General features: G+C 40.4%; 1 protein-coding gene across 2 annotated transcripts; it reads right to left on the bottom strand.

Annotated features, from left to right (window-relative positions):
- Positions 1-2881: 2881 nt before the first annotated feature.
- lyrm7 (LYR motif containing 7) lies at positions 2882-17518 on the bottom strand. Of its 2 annotated transcripts, none has more exons than XM_052019593.1 (5): positions 17435-17518; positions 12448-12520; positions 10235-10305; positions 9239-9324; positions 2882-5329 (listed from the first exon to the last, which is right to left on the bottom strand). In XM_052019593.1, the coding sequence occupies exons 1-5, from the start codon at positions 17450-17452 to the stop codon at positions 5323-5325; spliced, it is 255 nt and encodes an 84-aa protein (XP_051875553.1). In that variant the 5' UTR covers positions 17453-17518; the 3' UTR covers positions 2882-5322. The 2 variants fall into 2 exon arrangements, with proteins under 2 accessions (XP_051875553.1, XP_051875552.1); XM_052019592.1 differs by having other exon boundaries at positions 9243-9324.
- Between the last annotated feature and the right edge of the window lie 1762 nt (positions 17519-19280).

Genomic DNA, 19280 nt, shown 5'->3' with positions numbered 1-19280 from the left:
GTTACAATGGCAAACTTAAATCCCTTCAGATAATTTGTCATAGAAGCAAGGTAACATTGTGACTCCCCTCCCCTTTCAAAACTATTGAATTCCCTTATCAGTTTCTGATTGATTAACTCATCTACAACCATAGCCACCTTCTCAAAGATTGTCAATAGTTTTATAAGTTATAATCTATTACTGCTATAAATCACACTGACCAAGATTATTACTAACATGCCTGTTTTAACCAACTTGTGACTTACTCTTTTGTTTGACATTGATATAACATTCAATATACTTGGGTCTTCAACTGGATGCTTGCTATTTTAAAATTTTGCTTTAATGACTAGGTTTAAGATCACAAACAAAATTCCACATTTGCTAAATTGCAAGCAACACAAGCATTCGGCAAGATGGTTAACAGATGTGAGAGGAAGTGGGTCATTTAAGTAAATAATCCAACAGGAAGACAGTTAAGTGTCAAATGTAGATAGATTACATGAGCAGGTATTCAACAAAAATATATACTAAATGTATTGCAGTTTATCACAAAATAGTTAAGGACATAAAATGACCAAATCTTCAAAGCCATCATGTTTAGCTGGTTAAAAAAAGCCAAATTAATCAGTTTCTTTTATAGTCATAGCGTCAGACAGCATAGAAACCAGCCACTGGGCCCATACTGACCAGTGGGCACCCATCTGTGTTAATCCCATCTTGTGAATAGCATTTAAGTCAAGGTTGGTGCTGTTGTGTAACATAAAGATCAGACCCCATGTGAAGTAGTGTGTGAATTGATATTGGTTAATGAAGTAAAGAATTATAGGTGTCAAGAATTCAGCTTTTAAGGTTAAATAAAATGGGAGCAAGGCTGGATGACTTAAGACATTGGAGGTCGTATTGATTGAGCAGACTTTTTTTCTTTCTTTACCATTTATAAATGGGAGCTTCACCCATTCTTGGAAACACATTAGCATTAATAAATGGAATGATTTACTAAGATTTTATGGTTTCAATTATTCCTGGAACCTACTCCTGCTCCTATTTCTTATGTTTTTAAGCTGTATCTTGAGATCAAGGATAACTTGCCTCCATTCCAGTTTTGCAGCTTCTGACTTGGCTAAGGAAGTCAACGTGGGAACTGCAAACTCTTTCACATATGGGGAAGGTGGTAGCTGATAGGGAAAGAGAGAGGGTTGTTTGCAAGGTGGTGCACTTTCTTCAGTCCTTAGGCAGAGTTTCTGATACATGGTCAGGGTTCTCAATAGCATTCCAAATGCTCCTTCTCCACTATGAACAGTCATGGGCTTCTCAGGAATTTGTTGGAATGGTGCATTTGAAAGAAACTAAGCACATCCTTAATTTTTTTCCCTCCATTATAATTAAAACAAAACATCAATTTTTTAAATACATTCTCCTCCTCTCAAATATTCCACAATTCAACTTGTACCTCAATCTTGTATTCCAATCTTTAGTTAATGCTCAATAATTGTTAGAAAAAGGTAAAAAGTTTACTGAGAATTCTTCTATGCTGTTACTCATCCCACTTGCTGGTATTAGTGTTATTGATGCCAAAGTTTCCCCAGAATTGATGCTCAATAGCAATCTTTGTCATTGAAGGGGAAATGATAAAATTATTGGATATTTGTGAAAAGCTTTCTTATACTGTAGGTCAATAAGTAGTTTCATAATTTATCCTAAAATATCAAATTCTGGCTTGTGCACTATATCCTGTGTCACGAACCAGCAACAAAAGAAACACACTGAGCATGATTCAGTGTTAAAAACTATTTTATTAATCACTACTTAAGATAATACGTAAAATAAAAGTGTTAGTATGTTAGAATTCAAAAATGTTAAACCTTGAACGATAACCCCAAAACTAAACTCTTCGTGTGTGTGTGTGGCAAAGTCCAAAACTCCCAGTTCAGGAATGGTTCTTAAAGTTCAGTTCCACAAGCCATAAGGTGAAACATGAGCAAGGGTTTCTTCAACAACCACCATTGTCAGAAGACGTAGATGTAGAAAAACAGAGAGAGAGTAAATATGAAATCCAAATATTCCACGATGGAACCCAAATGACACTCCAGTGTTTACTCAGTAGTGACTTCCTCACCCCGAAAAGCATCCGAATCGTGGTCATCCACACACAAATACCTGTTTCCTTCTACAGGTCAGCAACAAAGTGAACTCCACCGGATTACTTCCAATTTCCATACATGGATTTCAGTGGCAGACACAGTTATTGTTTCTCATCCATCGATAGAGAAAACTAGCAGGCTGGTGTCTCTCTCCCTTTTCTCTCTCTCTCCTTCTTCTTCAACAAAGTCATTACGTCCTTTATCTTCTATTGACGTAAGCACACCCCACACACACATACACACTATCTTAAAGGGACTTTCACTGAGTCCGTAACACCTGAGACAGCAGTGTGTAATAAGCCAAAACCCCCTCACATCTTTCAATGTATTAGATATTACAATAAGCCATGTTAATGCAAAATCTAATGTCATTTACACATTTGAACATACCACATACAATAAGCAGCAACCAAACTAGATGATGCACGATCTTGCTTGTCAGTCTGACTGTACTATGTAAATTTTTTTATTCATAATGGCGTGGACTTTTCTAATCAGTTGCACCTTTCTAGAATGTGATGATAAATTAGAGCACGTGATACTGATAAGGTACATTTTGGAGACGGAATCACAATCTTTGTTCTGAAATACAAGCAATGGACCAACATTAATCTCTTTCATGTATCAGCTATTCAGAGCAGCCATGACCTAATTAAATGCAGAGCAGGCTTAAGGGGCCAAGTGGCCTATTTTGGCTCAGAATTCATGTTTGCACGTTTTAAGCACAAATAAAGTGAAAAGACAAGCATAAGTCATTTTATCTCCCAATATTTTATTTGTATAAAAATGAATGAAAACATGTAAATACAGTTACAAAATATGAAAAATTCTAATTGTCTCAGGTTGTAAAACATTGTTTTAAAGAAAAAAAAACAGCTGCTTTGGGTATTGCCATGTAAAGTTTATTCATTAACGTGGACCCAATGATGATTTAGCTTAGTTAACTTTATTAAATTATCTACAAAAACAAAAGGCTTAGATTACCAATACAATTTTATTCACACATCCTATCACAGCACTTCTGGGATTCACAGCAGCTCAGGAAATAACCAAATAGAGCAACTAAACCATGCACGTGGATCCACTTCAAACTTCCTAGAGAAGATGCAATAAATGATGGGAAACCAGTGTGCAAAAGAACAATGCACAATTTGCAGCACAAATAGAAAATGAAATGAACAAAATGTTAATTTAATATTTAGATTATTAAACATTTAAAAAATTACAGAAAAAGTAAAGCATGCAAAGCAGGTAGTCTGGGGCTAGGAGCAATCCTGATCAATAATAAATTGGAGCTGTGGCAAAAATGTTCAGTGAAAGTAAACAAGAAAAATCAGATGGTACAATGATTTTAAGTGGTCAAAATAGTGCTGATAATAAAGTAATCCTCCAATCTATAAATAATTTGTACATTTGAACTCAAAAAAATGGAGATGGAAATCAAAAGGGAACAAAGGATTGAATTATGAAGAGCAATTAAATAAATTGATCATGTTCAAGTTGGAAAAATGAAGAGGGTCAATACAATTTCTATTTGTAGCATTATAAAAGAATGTAGACCAGGAGAAGCTATTTGATCTTTCCCAGAACAGTAAATTCTGAGGATACTTCCTGCATTTGAAAGAAATTCAAAACTAGCCTGTGAAATCATTATTTCAAGTATCAAATCTTCAACCTTTGGAATCTGTTCCAGTAAAAATACATGGCATTGTTTCCATCAAATATAAATCAGGCTGATTTCTTGCAGAAATTATAACCTTGGACCAAGTTCCCAAAGATTTCCAGTTGTGGTGTTTGACTTGCATCATGTTTGTTGAATAACCAATAGAAACTAATTGCAATGGTTAGGCAACAGACACATCATGCAACCACCAGAACAGAAGAAAGTGAACTCAATGGACCATGGTCTTTTTCTCATCCAGAAATTTCAGTTTTCCTAAGTGTTATCAATTCTGTAATGTTCCCACAAGTTAGCAGCTGGTCTCTTAACAGCAACTACACTGCTGTTCAGCCAAGCTATTGGGATCAAGGAAATCTAATTCCTTTAATGGTTAGGGATAGAGGAGATACCTAAATACTTTACACTGTAATTTTACACCATATTAGAAAGTCAAACCAGCATGGGATTGTACTATGAAAGGTAGGGCACTAGGGAGTGTAATGGAACAGAGGGACCAAGGAATACAAGTGCATAGTTCATTGAAAGCAGCGTCACAGGTAGACAGGGTGGTAAAAAAGGCATTTAGCACACTGGCCTTCAGTCAGGGCACTGAGTATAGGAGTTGGGACACTATGTTGTGGTTGTACAAGTCACTGGTGAGGCCACACTTGGAGTACTGTGTAGAGTTTTGGTCATCCTGATACAGGAAAGACATGGTTAAACTGGAAAGAGTGCAGAAAAGATTTACAAGGATGTTGCCAGGATTAGAGGGCCCGAGTTACAGGGAGAGGTTGGCCAGGCTAGGCCTTTATTCCTCAGAACTTAGGAGAATGAGGGACAAGTGTTTAAAATTATGAGAGGCATAGATAAGATGGACGGTAACTGTTTTCCCCAGGGTAGGGTGTCCAAAACTAAAGAGTATAGATTTGGGGTGAGAGGGAAAAGATTTAAAAGGGACATGAGGGACAACTTTTTCCATGCAGAGGGTGGTGAGTATATGGAACGAGCTACCAGAGGAAGTGGTTGAGGCAGGTACAATAGTATCATTTAAGCAGCACTTGGATAGGTACATGGAGGGGAGGGGCCTGGAGGGATATGGGCCAAACGCAGGAAATTGGGACTAGTTAGGTGGACCATGTGGTCAGCATGAACTCATTGGGCCAAAGGGCCTGTATCTGTGCTGTATTGTTCTATGACTGTATATTCTACTCATTGTGGTACTTCCAAATGTTGAGAATTTTTATTGTGCACAGCTATTGTACACCAACAGTGGTTCTGCATTTTTGCAATGTCAGGGGCAACTACGTAGATAATTAATCTAGTATGTCCAGAGAAAAACAAATCAGGTGCTGCGTAACCACATCCTGAGTACATTTAGTCCTTAAAACTAATGTGGACAGCCTTTCAGCAACTCCAAGATGCAGTTTCAATAAGAATACAAGACATTCAAACCATCACCGATATTTCTCATACTAAGTAGTTTTCTTCGTAGGATTATCGTTGAAAGGCACGTTATCCAGAAGAACATCTTCTCTGGGTCTAAGAACTGAAACAAAAAATTTTAAAAATGGCTATTTAGGTTTCCTTTGAGAATGAATACAGAGGACTGTAGAGATATTAAATATGTACCAATGGAGATTTTCCTTGAGGGAGGAAAAAGGAGGAACTCAGTAAGTAGAAGACATCAAGTTCTGGGAGAATGCCAGCCGCGATGAAAACCACTGGTCCAAACCCATGTCTTGCATTTGCCTCTGCTGAATCCTTTTGACAGCACAATCTCTCATGGCCCCGCAGGACAAATCAAGTTCCAGGCATTGTTGCTGCAGCTGACCCATGAAGCAGGGCAGTTGACAAACAGCAACTAGGTTTTAGGCAGTGGGGATCCTAAGGCTCACCCCCAAACCTCTGGTGGCCATTTGACAGCATGTGCTGCTCAAAGACTTTACAAATGTTTCTAAATAACTAACAGATATTTATTAAATTAAAATTATAAATGCATTTAAGAACATGTTTGACCAACATAAATATAAAAGAAACCCAATTACTTATCTGCATTTATACTTTCCATCCACGTCAGTAAACTCCCCCACCTCCCATTCAAATGAATGGGGCCATGTTAAAGGTTAGCATAATGCCAAGGGGCCAGATATTTAGATATTGTGCATTCACCCTTCAGTTTATGGCATTTGTATTCCACTCCAGGGCTCAGTTTGAGTCTAGCAGTGGAGCAGAGATCAGATGTACCAGCATCTGACCCTAGGGTTTCCTGACTTCTCTGCTGAAATGCATTGGAGTGGAAATCATGAACAGGACAACTCAGTGTTGTTCGCCAGCACTGTCAGTCTGCTCATTTATAAACTCTTAACTGAGCATCTTCTAGCTCTTGATTTTGTTATATTTCTCTGCATTAATAATTATTACTCTTAAGGCTCCATTCAAGCATCATTTTACTATGGACTTCTTAAAAAAAATTATGACAGATTGTATATCTTAAGTTTTGTGACTAACAGCAACCCACAGGCGTTACAATAGGAAGACTCTGGCCGAGGTTTGAAATGGAATGCATACACAGGTGCTGAAATATCAAACATTTATTAAAGTTAAAACCCAGCCTAATTTTCAAACATTTATTGAGCAGAACTATAATCCATATACATAAAATTTAGGCCAAAATGTTTGATAAACAGCATTTATTGCTACTTAAGCATGAAAAACTTCTAATTCATGCAATAAGCATAATATTTTCCAGAATATTTTAAGTGAGGAAAGTTTATAAATAGTTGAAATTCTTGTCAGATACTGGTTTAAGTGGTGATGCTGGGGAAAACTTCAAACAGCAGAGAATCATTGCTGCTGCTTTTGGATTATTACCATTATATTCTAGTCTAATTTGGTCATGCATATGTACATAAAAGTTGCTCTCAGTATCAGTGTAATGTCAGTGAACATTGACAGCCTCATTGTCATTATATCCACAAAATCTAGGTTATTAAAATCTCCCTCTAAGCAACTAATTTGGGTTAGTGCCATTTGCTGCAATGGGAAATCTCAGTGTGTGGATATAGCACCTGCAATTCATGTAAAAAGCTTTTTCAGAAGCCATTTCATGTGATGTTATTTAGTACACTGATAAAAATGACAAATGACATTAAAATAGAATATACTAGAATCAGATCAAAGGCCAGCTAACTGCAGTTTGCTTTTCAGACTGAAAGGATATGGACTGGTGATCGCCATGTGCAAGATGCATGATTGAGTACAGATCAGATTGACCAATTTACCCTGGATACTGGGCTTTAATTATGAGAACAAACAATAGAACCAGGGTGCCTTTTCATTACAATAACATTGAGAAGATCAGAATATGGCACTCATGAAAAACTGCTCACACTAGTAGTGAATTGGTAGAAATTAAGACAAAGAAAAAAGTGAAAAGCAAGGAGAGAATAGAATTTAAAAAGAACAGGTTACTAGAACATGGAATGTCCTATCTGAAATGTATTGGAAAAGCCAAATTGAACTTTTAACAGAGTGGTGAAACCATGTCTGGGACCTTTCAGTGAGTAGGGCAACTTGCAAGGTGGATACAGAAGCACTTTGAGGGATAAAGACAAGCTAATTGAATGGGTGAGGACATGGCAAAAGCAACACAATGTGGAAAAGCGAAGTTATTCACTTTGGTAGAAAGAATAGAAAAGCAAAGATATTTTTGAAATAGTTAGAGATCAAAAAGTATTGCTGTCCAAGAATCACCACAAATTAATACCCAAGTACTGCAAATTAGGAAGGAAAATGGTCTGTTGATCTTTATTGAAAGAGGATGAGTAGAAATTACAATTATGTAGGGCTCTAGAGAGATTGCACCTGAAATACTGTGTACATATCTTATCTCCCTTTCCAATGAAGGTTATAATTGCAATAGCGGAAATGCAAGAGGCTCAACAGATTGGTTCCTGGGATTAGTACAAGAGGAAAGACCATGGAGAGTGGGCCCTTCTCTAGAGTCTAGAAGAATAAGAGCATCTCATTGAAACATACAAAATTCTGACAAGCTTTACTAGGTGGATACAGCATGATGTTTCTCCTGGCTGGGGTGTCTAGAACCAGAAAACACAATTTCAAAATAAGGATTCTGCCTTTCAGGACTCAGATGAAAAGAAATTTCTTCAGAAGATAATGAATCTTTGTAATTCTCTACCCAAGAGGGGTATGGACACTATTCAAGACAGATCAATGGATTTTAGAATATAACAGAATCAAGAGATATGGGATCAGTGCAGGAAAGGGACACCAAGGTAAAAGATCAGCCAGGCACAAGAGGCTGAATGGTTTGCTTCCCATTTCATTTCTTGATAACACAAGAACACAGTGGCCAAATGCCCATCCCCAGCACTGCAAAATTGTATGGTTCAATTCCAGAATTATATCTTTTTCAGACAGATTCAAATGTAAAAGTAACTTATGAATTTAAAAGAAAGAACATTTCCTTACTATATAGAAGGTGGCCATTAACCTATCTAGTCTATGCCAGCTCCCAGCAATGCCATTCCCAGATTTTTTTTCTTCTGTAACCTCTTCTCTCTCTCATCCACCTACACTAGGGAAAATTTAGTGGTCAATTAACCTACCAACCAGCATATTCTTTGGATGTAGGAAGATATTGGGATAATTCAAGTGCAAACTGGAGGAACCGCACCTCATTTTCCATCTTGGAACCTTGCAGCCTAACAGCATGAACATTGAATTCTCCCACTTTAAGTAATCCTCACACACACACCCCAACCATGCCTCTTCTTTTCTTCCCTTTCCTCTTTTTTCTACCCCTCCCCCTTTTTCCTCCTTACCTTTGAGCCATCCCCCAGTGGATCTGCTCTCTCCTCCTCCCCCATACCAGCCTATCACTATCTCTTACCTGCATCCACCCATCACCACCTTGTGCCCACCCTCCCCTCCTTTGTCCACTTATCACTGCTCTGCTTTTCCCTCCCATATATTGGGATTTTCCCTTTCCCATCTTCAGTCCTAAAGAAAGGTCCTGACCTGAAACATTGACCGCCTGCTTTTCTCCACGGATGCTGCCTGGCCTGCTGAGTTCCTCCAGCATCATAGTGTTTTTCATCTAGATTTGCATTCTTTTGTTTCTCGAGACATTGGAAGCACTGAAGGGAAACACATGGTCACAGGGAGAACATGCAAACTCCACACATACAGCATCAGAGGTCAGGACTGAACTCTGGTCCCTGGAGATGAGGTAGCAGCTCAACTTGTGGCATCACTGCACTACCCTATGAAATTTGATAGAATAACAAAAGGAAATTTCCAAATTACACTCTATTTTACCATTGGTTTCAACCACAATATGACTAAAAAAAACAAAAGTTGCAAACACTGTTTTAAGGTATAGTCAGTCTTGTAGTTAGATTTTTGTTTTAAATATACAAGGTAGGAATCTTACTTACAAATGGTATCATGGTTTGTGTGAACTCCCTGGATTACAGTCTTCCTGAGAATAACTTCTACATCTGACCCTAATTTAAGTAACTGTGAAGAAAACAGAACATTTAATACAAAAACTATTAAATGTATCAATAATTTGTTTAAAACTATCAACGGATCCAATGCAACACAATCAGACCGCCGGTCAAAGAGGGAAGTTAAGGGCAGGAGCGTCAGCGTGGAAAGCGAGTGGAAGAAATGCATGGGTGCCTCGTCAGTGCAAAGGGAGCAGAATGCTGTAAGAAATTGTTTAACACGCATTTCTTCAGCAGTGAAGAAAAATTATCTTCAGAATTGCGATTCCATAGAACAGATTAATCTGCATTTAATCACAAAGCACAGTATAATACCAATCTTTGGGCATTAGTCCCCATTCCACACTGCCCCTACTGGAGTCCTGGTTTTCAGCCAATCATCTTAAATCTGTCCCCTACGTTATTGAGCCTTCTGCTGGTAAAAACAGTTTCTCCTCATCTTTTAAATCTAACTTTGTTACCCCAATGAAAATCTCATTCTCATGTTTCTTTACACATAGGTCAGGAGGTCATTCAACCCATCAAGTCTATTCCAGCTCTGAACAATACCACCAGTCCCATTACCCCACTTACGTCTCTATAACCTATTTTCTCACAAGTGCCCATCAACTCTTCACCTCCACCCCACCTACACTAGAGACAATTTTCAGTAGACATTAACTTACAAGCTAATCTTTGGCTTGTGGGAGGAAACCAGAGAACATGGAAGAAGCCCAAGGAGAATGGGCAAACTCACAGATAGCATCCAAGTCAGGATTGAATCAGTCACTGGAGCTGAGGGATAGCAGAACTAACTGCTGCACCATAGTGTTCTCTAGTTCCTGCATGCCTCAACAGTGAAGTTAAATTTCCTGATTTAGCTAAACACACACACACTTGATTAGTGGAATACTTGGTAATAATTACTACACTGAATAGACCTTGGTTATTTGCTCTGGAGATGATTCAGTAAAGTGACTCCGGAATTCAGAATTAATCTTCTGTCTTGCAGCTGCAAAACAGGGCACAAAGCTAGTTTCAATGTAACATTCAACCTTAAAACTTGATATAGTACAGTAATTATTTCATAGCCCCAAGAAACCACATATGATTTCCAAATATACTGCATATCCTCTGCAGACAAAACTCAATGATGCTAAACAAAGATCAGTAAATTCCCTTTAATAAACAAAATGGAAATTATTTATTAGTATAATTGAGTTGATCTTCCTTCTTTCCAGTACATAATGTAAACTGATGTATAATTCAACCTTCTTTGTACACAATGTAATATACATGAAAATGAAAACCAACATAGAACAAATAAGCTAGGTCACAATCTTACTTTGAACTAATCAGGTTGAGTTGTTATTGGAAGCAAACAGTGAGGCCCATTTCATGGAAGGTCCTGCTGTGAATATTCTTAGGGCAGCATAGTGACACTGCAGGTCATATAGCTGTCTTACGGTCTAGAGACCCGGGTTTGATTCTAATTTCTGATGCAGTGTGGAGCTTGCACTTTCTTGTGACCACATGGGTTGCCCCCCCCCCCCCCCCCCACCCCAGGCTTCTGTAAATCACCCAGTGTAGATATAGCTGTTGGAAGAGTGTGTGCGTGCACATGTGTGTAGAAAATTAAATGGGCATGTTGAGAGTAGGTTGCAGAGAAACTTGGGGAATGGGGTTGCTCGCAGAGTGAGCAGACTCAATGGGCCAAACTTTTCTACTGCCTCCATTTGTCTCTCTCATTTCCATTCCTTATTGCCTGTTACTGCAATCAATTCACTTTAATAAACCAAATATTACAGACAAGGCAAATAATAGTTCAGGCTTCGTACATGTGCTGGTAGTGCGACATGTTAATGCATTTTGAGGCAGCATTGTGCTTTATAGGGTAAGAATGCAAGCAACTTTCAAACTGGGAAACTGTAATTGGAGGGATGCCTCCTGGATTAGTGTTTACAGTAGAAAATAACAGTGGATGTTTCCTCATGATTATAAATAGTAAAATAAGTTAATGCGGTGGATGCAAAATGCAGTAGGATAACAGTCTTTGGACTGACCACTTAAGATTGAGGTACGAGAAATCTTTGGAATTTTTTATCCTAGAGAGTGAGTTGTAGATGCCAAGTCACTAAGTATTTTTAACTTCTGCACTATAGGGGAAACCAAGGGTTATGGGGATCAGGCAGGAATGTGGAGTTGCAGCCAAAGATTAAATTGACCACAGTCGTACTGGATGGAGGAACAGGTTCAATGGGCCAGACGGTCTACTCTTATTTCTTACATTCTGACGTAACTGCCAAGAACAATTGGAATTTCATCTCTCAACCTTGTATTATTTTTCACCAAAATGCAATGAGTGAAACTCAACTCCATTTGCCAAAACACCTCCTTGTTCATAGCCAGTTAACTGATCATTTGTCAAGGGAAGAGATTGATCAAAGGCACCCATTTTAATTAAAAGACCCAACTTTCCCCAAAAACATCAAATATGCTAAGAACAGGCTGCAAAGCCTGATTTTAAGCAATTTCACATCCTGCATCCAAAGTCAGACCAAATATTTGAAAGAAAACAAGCATCTCAACAGGAAAACTGGATCATGACATCCATCATGAAAGACTCTGCTTCTATATTTTCTCGTTGCTTTTATCTCAGTCAGCTGATCTCAGTTCAGACTGTTCTTGCCCAAGGCAGGTTATGAGCTGAATCTTTGGCCCTCCTGATTGCTAATAGGTGCAAGTACCACCCAAGGCATCACCCACAACCAAATACTTCATTGACATTGCGTAGCCCTGACAACTTCCTGTGAATTCAGCCAATATCTCAAAAGGCAGAGGGGAAGAATAATCTTTCTTTGGAGAAAGGTTCACTGAGAGTCATATTTTTCAACCTTTAACAGTGGGAGCTTAGCAGACTCGGAAAATTGGTAAGATGCATACTATCTGTAACATCTAGCTCACATTTAACTGCAATAGGGGAGAGAAGGTACAGCTTTGGTAGTCAATACAACTGCAGTACCTTCAGTTTTCTATTTCTTTCCAGAAGTGAAGAAATAGTTATTGTACCAGGTGATGACAAAGTGCATTTTTTTTGCCTCTATTTACTTAGAAAAATAACTTTCGCATAACTCTGAATAATAATTCAGCTTACCTTCTAGTGCTTGATTATCACCTCTGAAGACCTCTTTCCTTGTTCTATGTAAAGCCTTGAAAAGTTGCAATACCTTCCAAAGGAAAAAGATGAGAAAGATACATTCCAGTGAGGAGCTGCCAAAGAACATCTGTTATGCTACACAATCAACTACCCTTGAGATTCAATGGCATTACAACTGCAGAGTTCCCTCCTATCAAGAAGGACTCAGATGCCCAGGAACACCACTACCTGCATGTTCCCCAAGTTACACAACATCCTGACTTGGAAATATATTGCCATTCCTTATCTGCTGTTGGATTTAACTCCTGGAACTTCCTACCCAATAGCAATCTGGGAGAAACTTCATCAGGAGGACTGAGGATATTTAAGGATGGGGAATAAGTACTCACCTTTCCAATGATGCTTAGATCCCAAAGAAAGGAATGTGATATATATTAAAGAAAATCACATCGAAGCTCTAATTTTTTTTCACATCAAGGTTCTGATTTTTTTCACATCAAGCTGTGAATGATAGAACATAACAGCACAGTACAGGCCCTTCGGCCCACAATGTTGTGCCAACATTTTATCCTGCTCTAGGATCTATCTAATCCTTCTATCCCACATAGCCCCCCATTTCTCTATCATTCATGTGTCTATATAAGAGTCTCTTAAATGTCCCCAATGTATCTGCTCCCACAACCGCTGCTGGCAGTGCATTCCAGTGCACTCCGTGTAAAAAAAAAGTACCCCTGACATTCCCCTTATACCTTCCTCCAATCACCCTAAAATTATGCTCCCTCATGTTAGCCATTGTCACCCTGGGAAGAAGTCTCTGACTGTCCACTCTATCTATGCCGCTTATCATCTTGTACACCTCCTATCAAGTCTCCTCTCATCCTCCTTCTCTCAAAGAGAAAGCCCTAGCTCACTCAACCTATCCTCATAAGACATGCTCTCCAATCCAGGCAACATCCTGGTAAATCTCCTCTGTACCCTCTCTAAAGCTTCCACATCCTTCCTATAATGAGGCGACCAGAACTGAACACAATACTCCAAGAGTGGTCTAACCAGAGTTCTTTAGAACTGCAACATCACCTTGTGGCTCTTGAACTCAATACCCTGACTAATGAAGACCAACACACCATACACCTTCTTAACAACCCTATTGACCTACATGGCAACCTTGAGGGATCTATGGACGAGGACCCCAAGATCCCTCTGTTCCTCCACACTGCTAGGAGTCCTGCCATTAACCTTGTATTCTGCCTTCAAATTCGATCTCCTGAAGTGTATCACTTCACACTTATCCAGGTTGAACTCCATCTGCCACTTCTCAGCCCAGCTCTGCATTCTATCAATATCCGGTTATAATCTACAGCAACCTTGTACACTATCCACAAAACCACCAACCTTTGTATCATCAGCAAACTTACTAACCCATCCTTCCACATCCTCATCCAAGTCATTTATAAAAATCACAAAGAGCAGGGGTCCCAGAACAGATCCCTGCAAAACACCACTGGTTACCAACCTCCAAGCAGAATACGATCCATCTACCACCACCCTTGTCTTCTATGAGCGAGTCAATTCTGAATCCACACAGCCAAGTTTCCCTGGATCCCATGCCCCCTGACGTTCTGAATGAGCCTTCCATGAGGAATCTTATCAAACGCCTTACTAAAAATCCATGTACACCACATCCAATGCTCTACCTTCAATGTGCTTTGTCACATCCTCAAAGAATTCAATCAGGCTTCTGAAGCATGACCTGCCCCTCACAAAGCCATGCTGACTGTCCCTAATCGGTCTATGCTTCTCCAAATGCCCATAAATCTAAGAATCTTCTCCAGTAATTTGCCCACCACTGAAGTAAGACTCGCTGGTCTGTAATTCCCATGGTTATTCCTACATCCTTTCTTAAACAAAGAAACAACATTTGCCACCCTCCAATCATCTGTCACTACTCATGTGGCCAGTGAGGATGCAAAGATCATCTCCAAAGGCGCAGCAATCTCTTCCAATCACTTCCCGTAATAACCTTGGATATATCCCGCCTGGTGACTTAACTATCCTAATGTTTTTCAAAAGTTCTAGCACATCCTCTTTCTTCACGGCGACATGCCCTAGCATATCAGTCTATCGTACGCCATCCTCACAAATGTCAAGGTCTCTCTCTCGTGAATAGTGAAGCAAAGTATTCAAAATATTCATTAAGGACCTCCCCTACCTCTTCCAACCCCAGGCATTTGTTTCCTCTTTTATCCCTGATCAGTCATACCCTCACTCTGGTCATCCTCCTATTATTCACATATGTGTAGAATGCCTTGGAGTTTTCCCTGATCCTACTCGCCAAGAACTTCTCTCCCAAGTCCATTTGTAAGCTCCCTCCTGGCTGCCTTGTAACTCTCCAGAGCCCTGTCTGATCCATGCTTTCTAAACCTCAGGTAAGCTTCTTTCTTCCTCTTGACAAGATATTCTACATCTTGTGTCAACCACGGTTCCTTCACTCTACCATCCTTACCCTGCCTCAATGGACAAACCAATCCAGAACCCCATGCAAGTACTCCCTAAACAACCTCCACATTTCCGCTGTGCACTTCCCCAAGTACATCCGTTCCCAATTTACACTCCCAAGTTCCTGCCTAATAGCATCATAATTCCCCCTCCCCCAGTTAAATACTTTCCCATATCATCTGCTACCATAGCCTTGGAGAGGGATAGGAAAGGTCAAGGAGTTATGGTCATTATCTCCAAAATGCTCTCCCAATGAGAGATCTGAAACCTGATCTGGCTCATTGCCTAGTACCAGGTTCAGTATAGCCTCTCCTCTAGCCGGCCTGAAAACATACTATGTCAGGAATCCTTCCTGGACACACCTACAAACTCCACCCCATCTATTCCCTTTGCACGAAGGTGGTGTCAATCAATATTAGGGAAGTTGAGATCACCCATGACAACAACCCTGTTATTTTTGCACCTCTCCAATATCTGCATGCCAGCATGCACATTTCAAATACAAAATTAAAGCATTTCCGATATCTTTAGCCAGAAACATTAGTGCATGATCTTCTGTTTCTGTCTATGAACTTTGTCATCACAGTCACTTCACTCAACAAGGAAACTGCTGAGAGCACTGGATACTGAGACAGCAATAGGAAACAGACAATATTCCGGCTGTGCTGCAGAAGACTTCCCCTCCTGAACTAGCTGCATCCCTGGCCAACATTTACAACACTGGCATCTTTCTGACAATGTGGAAAACTGATGTCTGTGTCATGCACAAGATAGCACAAATCCAATCACCTAAGAGTTCTACTTTTAATCAGCAAAGCCATGGAATATGCTATCAACAATTTCATTACATGGTACTTACCAATAAACTGCTCACCAAGGTTCAGTTTGGGTTCTGCCTGAACCATTCAGCCCTATCCCTCATTGCAGCTTTGGTCTAAACATAGATTGCATTTGACCAAATATGGCATCAGGGAGACCTTGTACAAATGAAGTCAATCAGCACCAAGAGGAAAATACTCCACTGATGGAGTCATAATTTGTACAAAGTATGGTCGTTGGAAGCCCATCATTTGAAGACCTGGGGCATCGCTGCAGGAGTTTCCCCAGAGTGGTACCCTCAGCTCAACTATCTTCAGTTACTTCATAAATGACCTTCCTCTCATCATACATGGAGATGTTCATTTGGACATTTTCAGGAGGAAATGAAACATTTGCCTGCATGCAGCAAAATCTAGACAGGATTCTGGCTCAGACTAGTAAGTGGCAATATTTGTGCTCCCAAGGGTGAAAAAATGACCATTTCCAATAAAAGGGAATCTCATCATCTATCCTCAACTTCCAATAGCATTATTACCACCAGTTCTTTGTCATCATAAACCTTTAAAGTCACTTTTAAGTAGGCTTTCAACCTATTCTCAGTGGCAATAGGCAGCAGGTTTCAAGTTGACGATCCTTGGGTGGGGGGAGTGATGCACCACCTGACATCAAACAGTCCTTCCTCCACCCACAAGGCGCAAATCAGGAACAAGATGGAAAACATTCCACTTGCCTGGATTAGTACAGCTCTAACAAAACTCAAGAAACCTGACATTATGCAGCATAAAACAATCCACTTCATTGCACAGCACCCTAAATGCTTATTCCTTTCATCACCAGTGTGTCCTAGCTGCAAAATGCACTGCATTTTCCTGCCTAGGCTACTCCAACAGCACACAACAAAAAAACCACTCAGGCACCTGTCACTCAGCAAATACACTAAAAGTGCTGGAGGAACTCAACAGGTCAGGCAGCATCCATAGAAGGAAATAAACAGTTGACGTTTCAGGCAGAGACCCATCATCAGGACTGGAAGAGGGCAGACTATTTCCCTCCATGGATGCTACCTGACCTGCTGCATTCCTCCAGCACTTTTTGTGTATTGCTCCAGATTCCAGCATCTGCAGATTTTTTTGTGCCACTCAGCAGAACTGGAGTGGGGCAAACCATCCCCAGTTTTAAGAGAATGGGGGCAATGTTGACAAACCAAAATATGTGACCTAACAGCATCAGAAGAATGATGGTGAAAGAATGAGGCAGCATGCAAAGCCATTTATGTTGATGGAGCAACTTGATTTTAGGAGTGACTGCAATGAAACCTGGTGGGCTTTTAAAGCAAAACTGATTACTATTAGTGCCATGGCATCGGTGTAACACCCTCCAGCTCTTCTACTATCCTATGAATTAGCCCGAATAGGAGATTAAGACAGAGGGAATGGATCACCCTCTACTCAGGTACAGTTTGTTAACTGGAAAGACATTTGGTAGATTGCCCCCTTCCTGTCTTTGCAAGTCACCTTGCAGGGTTGACAGTGTGAAGTTGAGTGCCAGCTCAGGCGAAATGTCAGTGAGCTGCAGGCTGCGGGACGGTCGCTCAGCAACATCACGGCCGCTGCAGCCCCCCGGCCGCTGCAGGCACTGCCCGGGACTCGCGCCCGCCCCCGGGACTCACCTGAACGCGCGAGCCCATGGCGCGCGGTCCCCGAGTTCCACCGCCCGCGGGGACTGAGCGGCCGCGCAGCCCAACGTGACTCGATGTAGCCCCGCCCCGTCCCTGACGCAATAACGCTTCATATCTTAGCCCCGCCCCTGACATAACAACACTTCATAGCTTAGCCCCGCCCCCTGACGCAATAATGCTTCAAATCTTCCTTCCTCCGACAAGCGCCGCCGAGGGACAAACTACGGCACAAACCTTGTCAAAATGGCAATTCTGCCTTGCTGTCAGAGCCAGGCCGGCACCAAGACCTTTATATCTGTTTAGGACGAAAGGAGCGGTAGCGGGATATTGTAGGGCATAACAAAATAACTGTAGGTCGATTTAAATAATTATTCCATGGATTTAAGTGCTTATATAGTTTTAAAAACGTTATATACAAGTTTGACGTTACAATTGTGAACGGTTTCTAGGCCATTCAGCCTCTTTGGTTTGTGCCAATGTTGTAACTATTTACTCCTCAATCAACATGACCAAAATAAACACGTTCCTGTTTGTGGGAGTTTGCTGGGCACAAATTGGCTGCCATGTTTCCTACATTGCAACAAGGCCCCCATTTCCAAAGTAATTGGCTATAAAGTGCTTTGGGACATTCAGAGATCATGACAGATACTTCATAATATTTCCTTTTTTATTTTTTGCAGCCATCTTAACTCCATTTGCTTTTGTTGTGTAATCTTTAACACTGCTATCTAACAAAAATCTATCAATTGCAGTTATGAAAGGTTCTCAACAATCTTTTTGGAAGAGATTTTTCTACTCCGCTTTCTGACCACCATTCGCTAACCAATATATATTTTTAGATAATACCTTCTTATTTTCATCTCCCCAATCAGAGGAAATATTTCCTCTCTATCTGCTCCATTAAATTCTCTAGCCATTATAAGTACTTCACAGATTATTTCTTAATCTTACACATTTAAAGAAATATTAAAAAATGCCCATGCAACCCTTCCTCATAATTTAACCCTTTTGGCTCTGATATTATTGTCTTACATCCTTGAAAGCCAATATAGCCTTCCTAAATGTCGTTCTTGTTATCTAACCAGAATTTGATACACCTGCAAAAGAATACCCAGACCTTGTATTCCTGATTCTTTGAAAGAAAGACCTACAATTTTTAGTTTGTACTGTTGTATTTGTCCAGTAGCTTTTAATGATTTCTGCATTTAGAGCCCAAATCTCTTGGCCTTGCCACAATTTTTAGATTACCCCCTTTTAAAAAACATTCTTGGATCCAAAGTGAATGATCTCATACTTCCCTACATTTCACTGTTTGGTTGATGTGATAACATTTCAATTAAGTCAGTTGCACTTCTCAGAGTGTAGGTTAAATATGAAAACAGATTGGCTGGGCCAAACCTACCTTTGAAATGTAACTTCTCTATTGCTTCAAACAATACACACCCTCTCTTCGCTTTCTGAAGAGACTGCTCTCTCCGGAACTCCCTTGTCCACTCGTCCCTCCCCACTGGTAATCCCACTGGCACTTATGCCTGCAACTGCACCAAGTGCTACACCTGTCCCTATACCTCCTCCCTCACCACCATTCAGGGTCCCAGACAATCCTTCCAGGTGAGGCAGCGCTTCACCTGTGAGTCTGAGGGTGTCATTTATTGCATCCAGTGCTCCTGGTGCGGCCTCCGCTACATCGGCGAGAATAGACGCAGATTAGGTAAATGCTTCGTTGAGCACCTTCACTCCGTACGCTGCAACAGCCAGGACCTCCCGGTGGCCACCTACTTCAATTCCACATCCCACTCCCATACTGACATGTCTACCCATGGCCTCCTCTACTGCC

Source organism: Pristis pectinata, chromosome 7 (assembly GCF_009764475.1).
Source record: "Pristis pectinata isolate sPriPec2 chromosome 7, sPriPec2.1.pri, whole genome shotgun sequence".
Taxonomy (NCBI): Eukaryota; Metazoa; Chordata; class Chondrichthyes; order Rhinopristiformes; family Pristidae; genus Pristis; species Pristis pectinata.
The sequence above is the reverse complement of the archived record's forward strand: the minus strand, read 5'-3'. Positions and strand labels throughout refer to the sequence as shown.

Bases quoted from the DNA above. Each gene is read 5' to 3' on its own strand.
- lyrm7 (XM_052019592.1), bottom strand. The intron at 10,306-12,447 runs GTAAGCTGAATT...CCTGTTTTGCAG, and splicing joins TGATAATCAAGCACTAGAAG to CTGCAAGACAGAAGATTAAT. The intron at 5,330-9,242 runs GTAAGTAAGATT...TTTTTGTTTCAG, and splicing joins CACAAACCATGATACCATTT to TTCTTAGACCCAGAGAAGAT.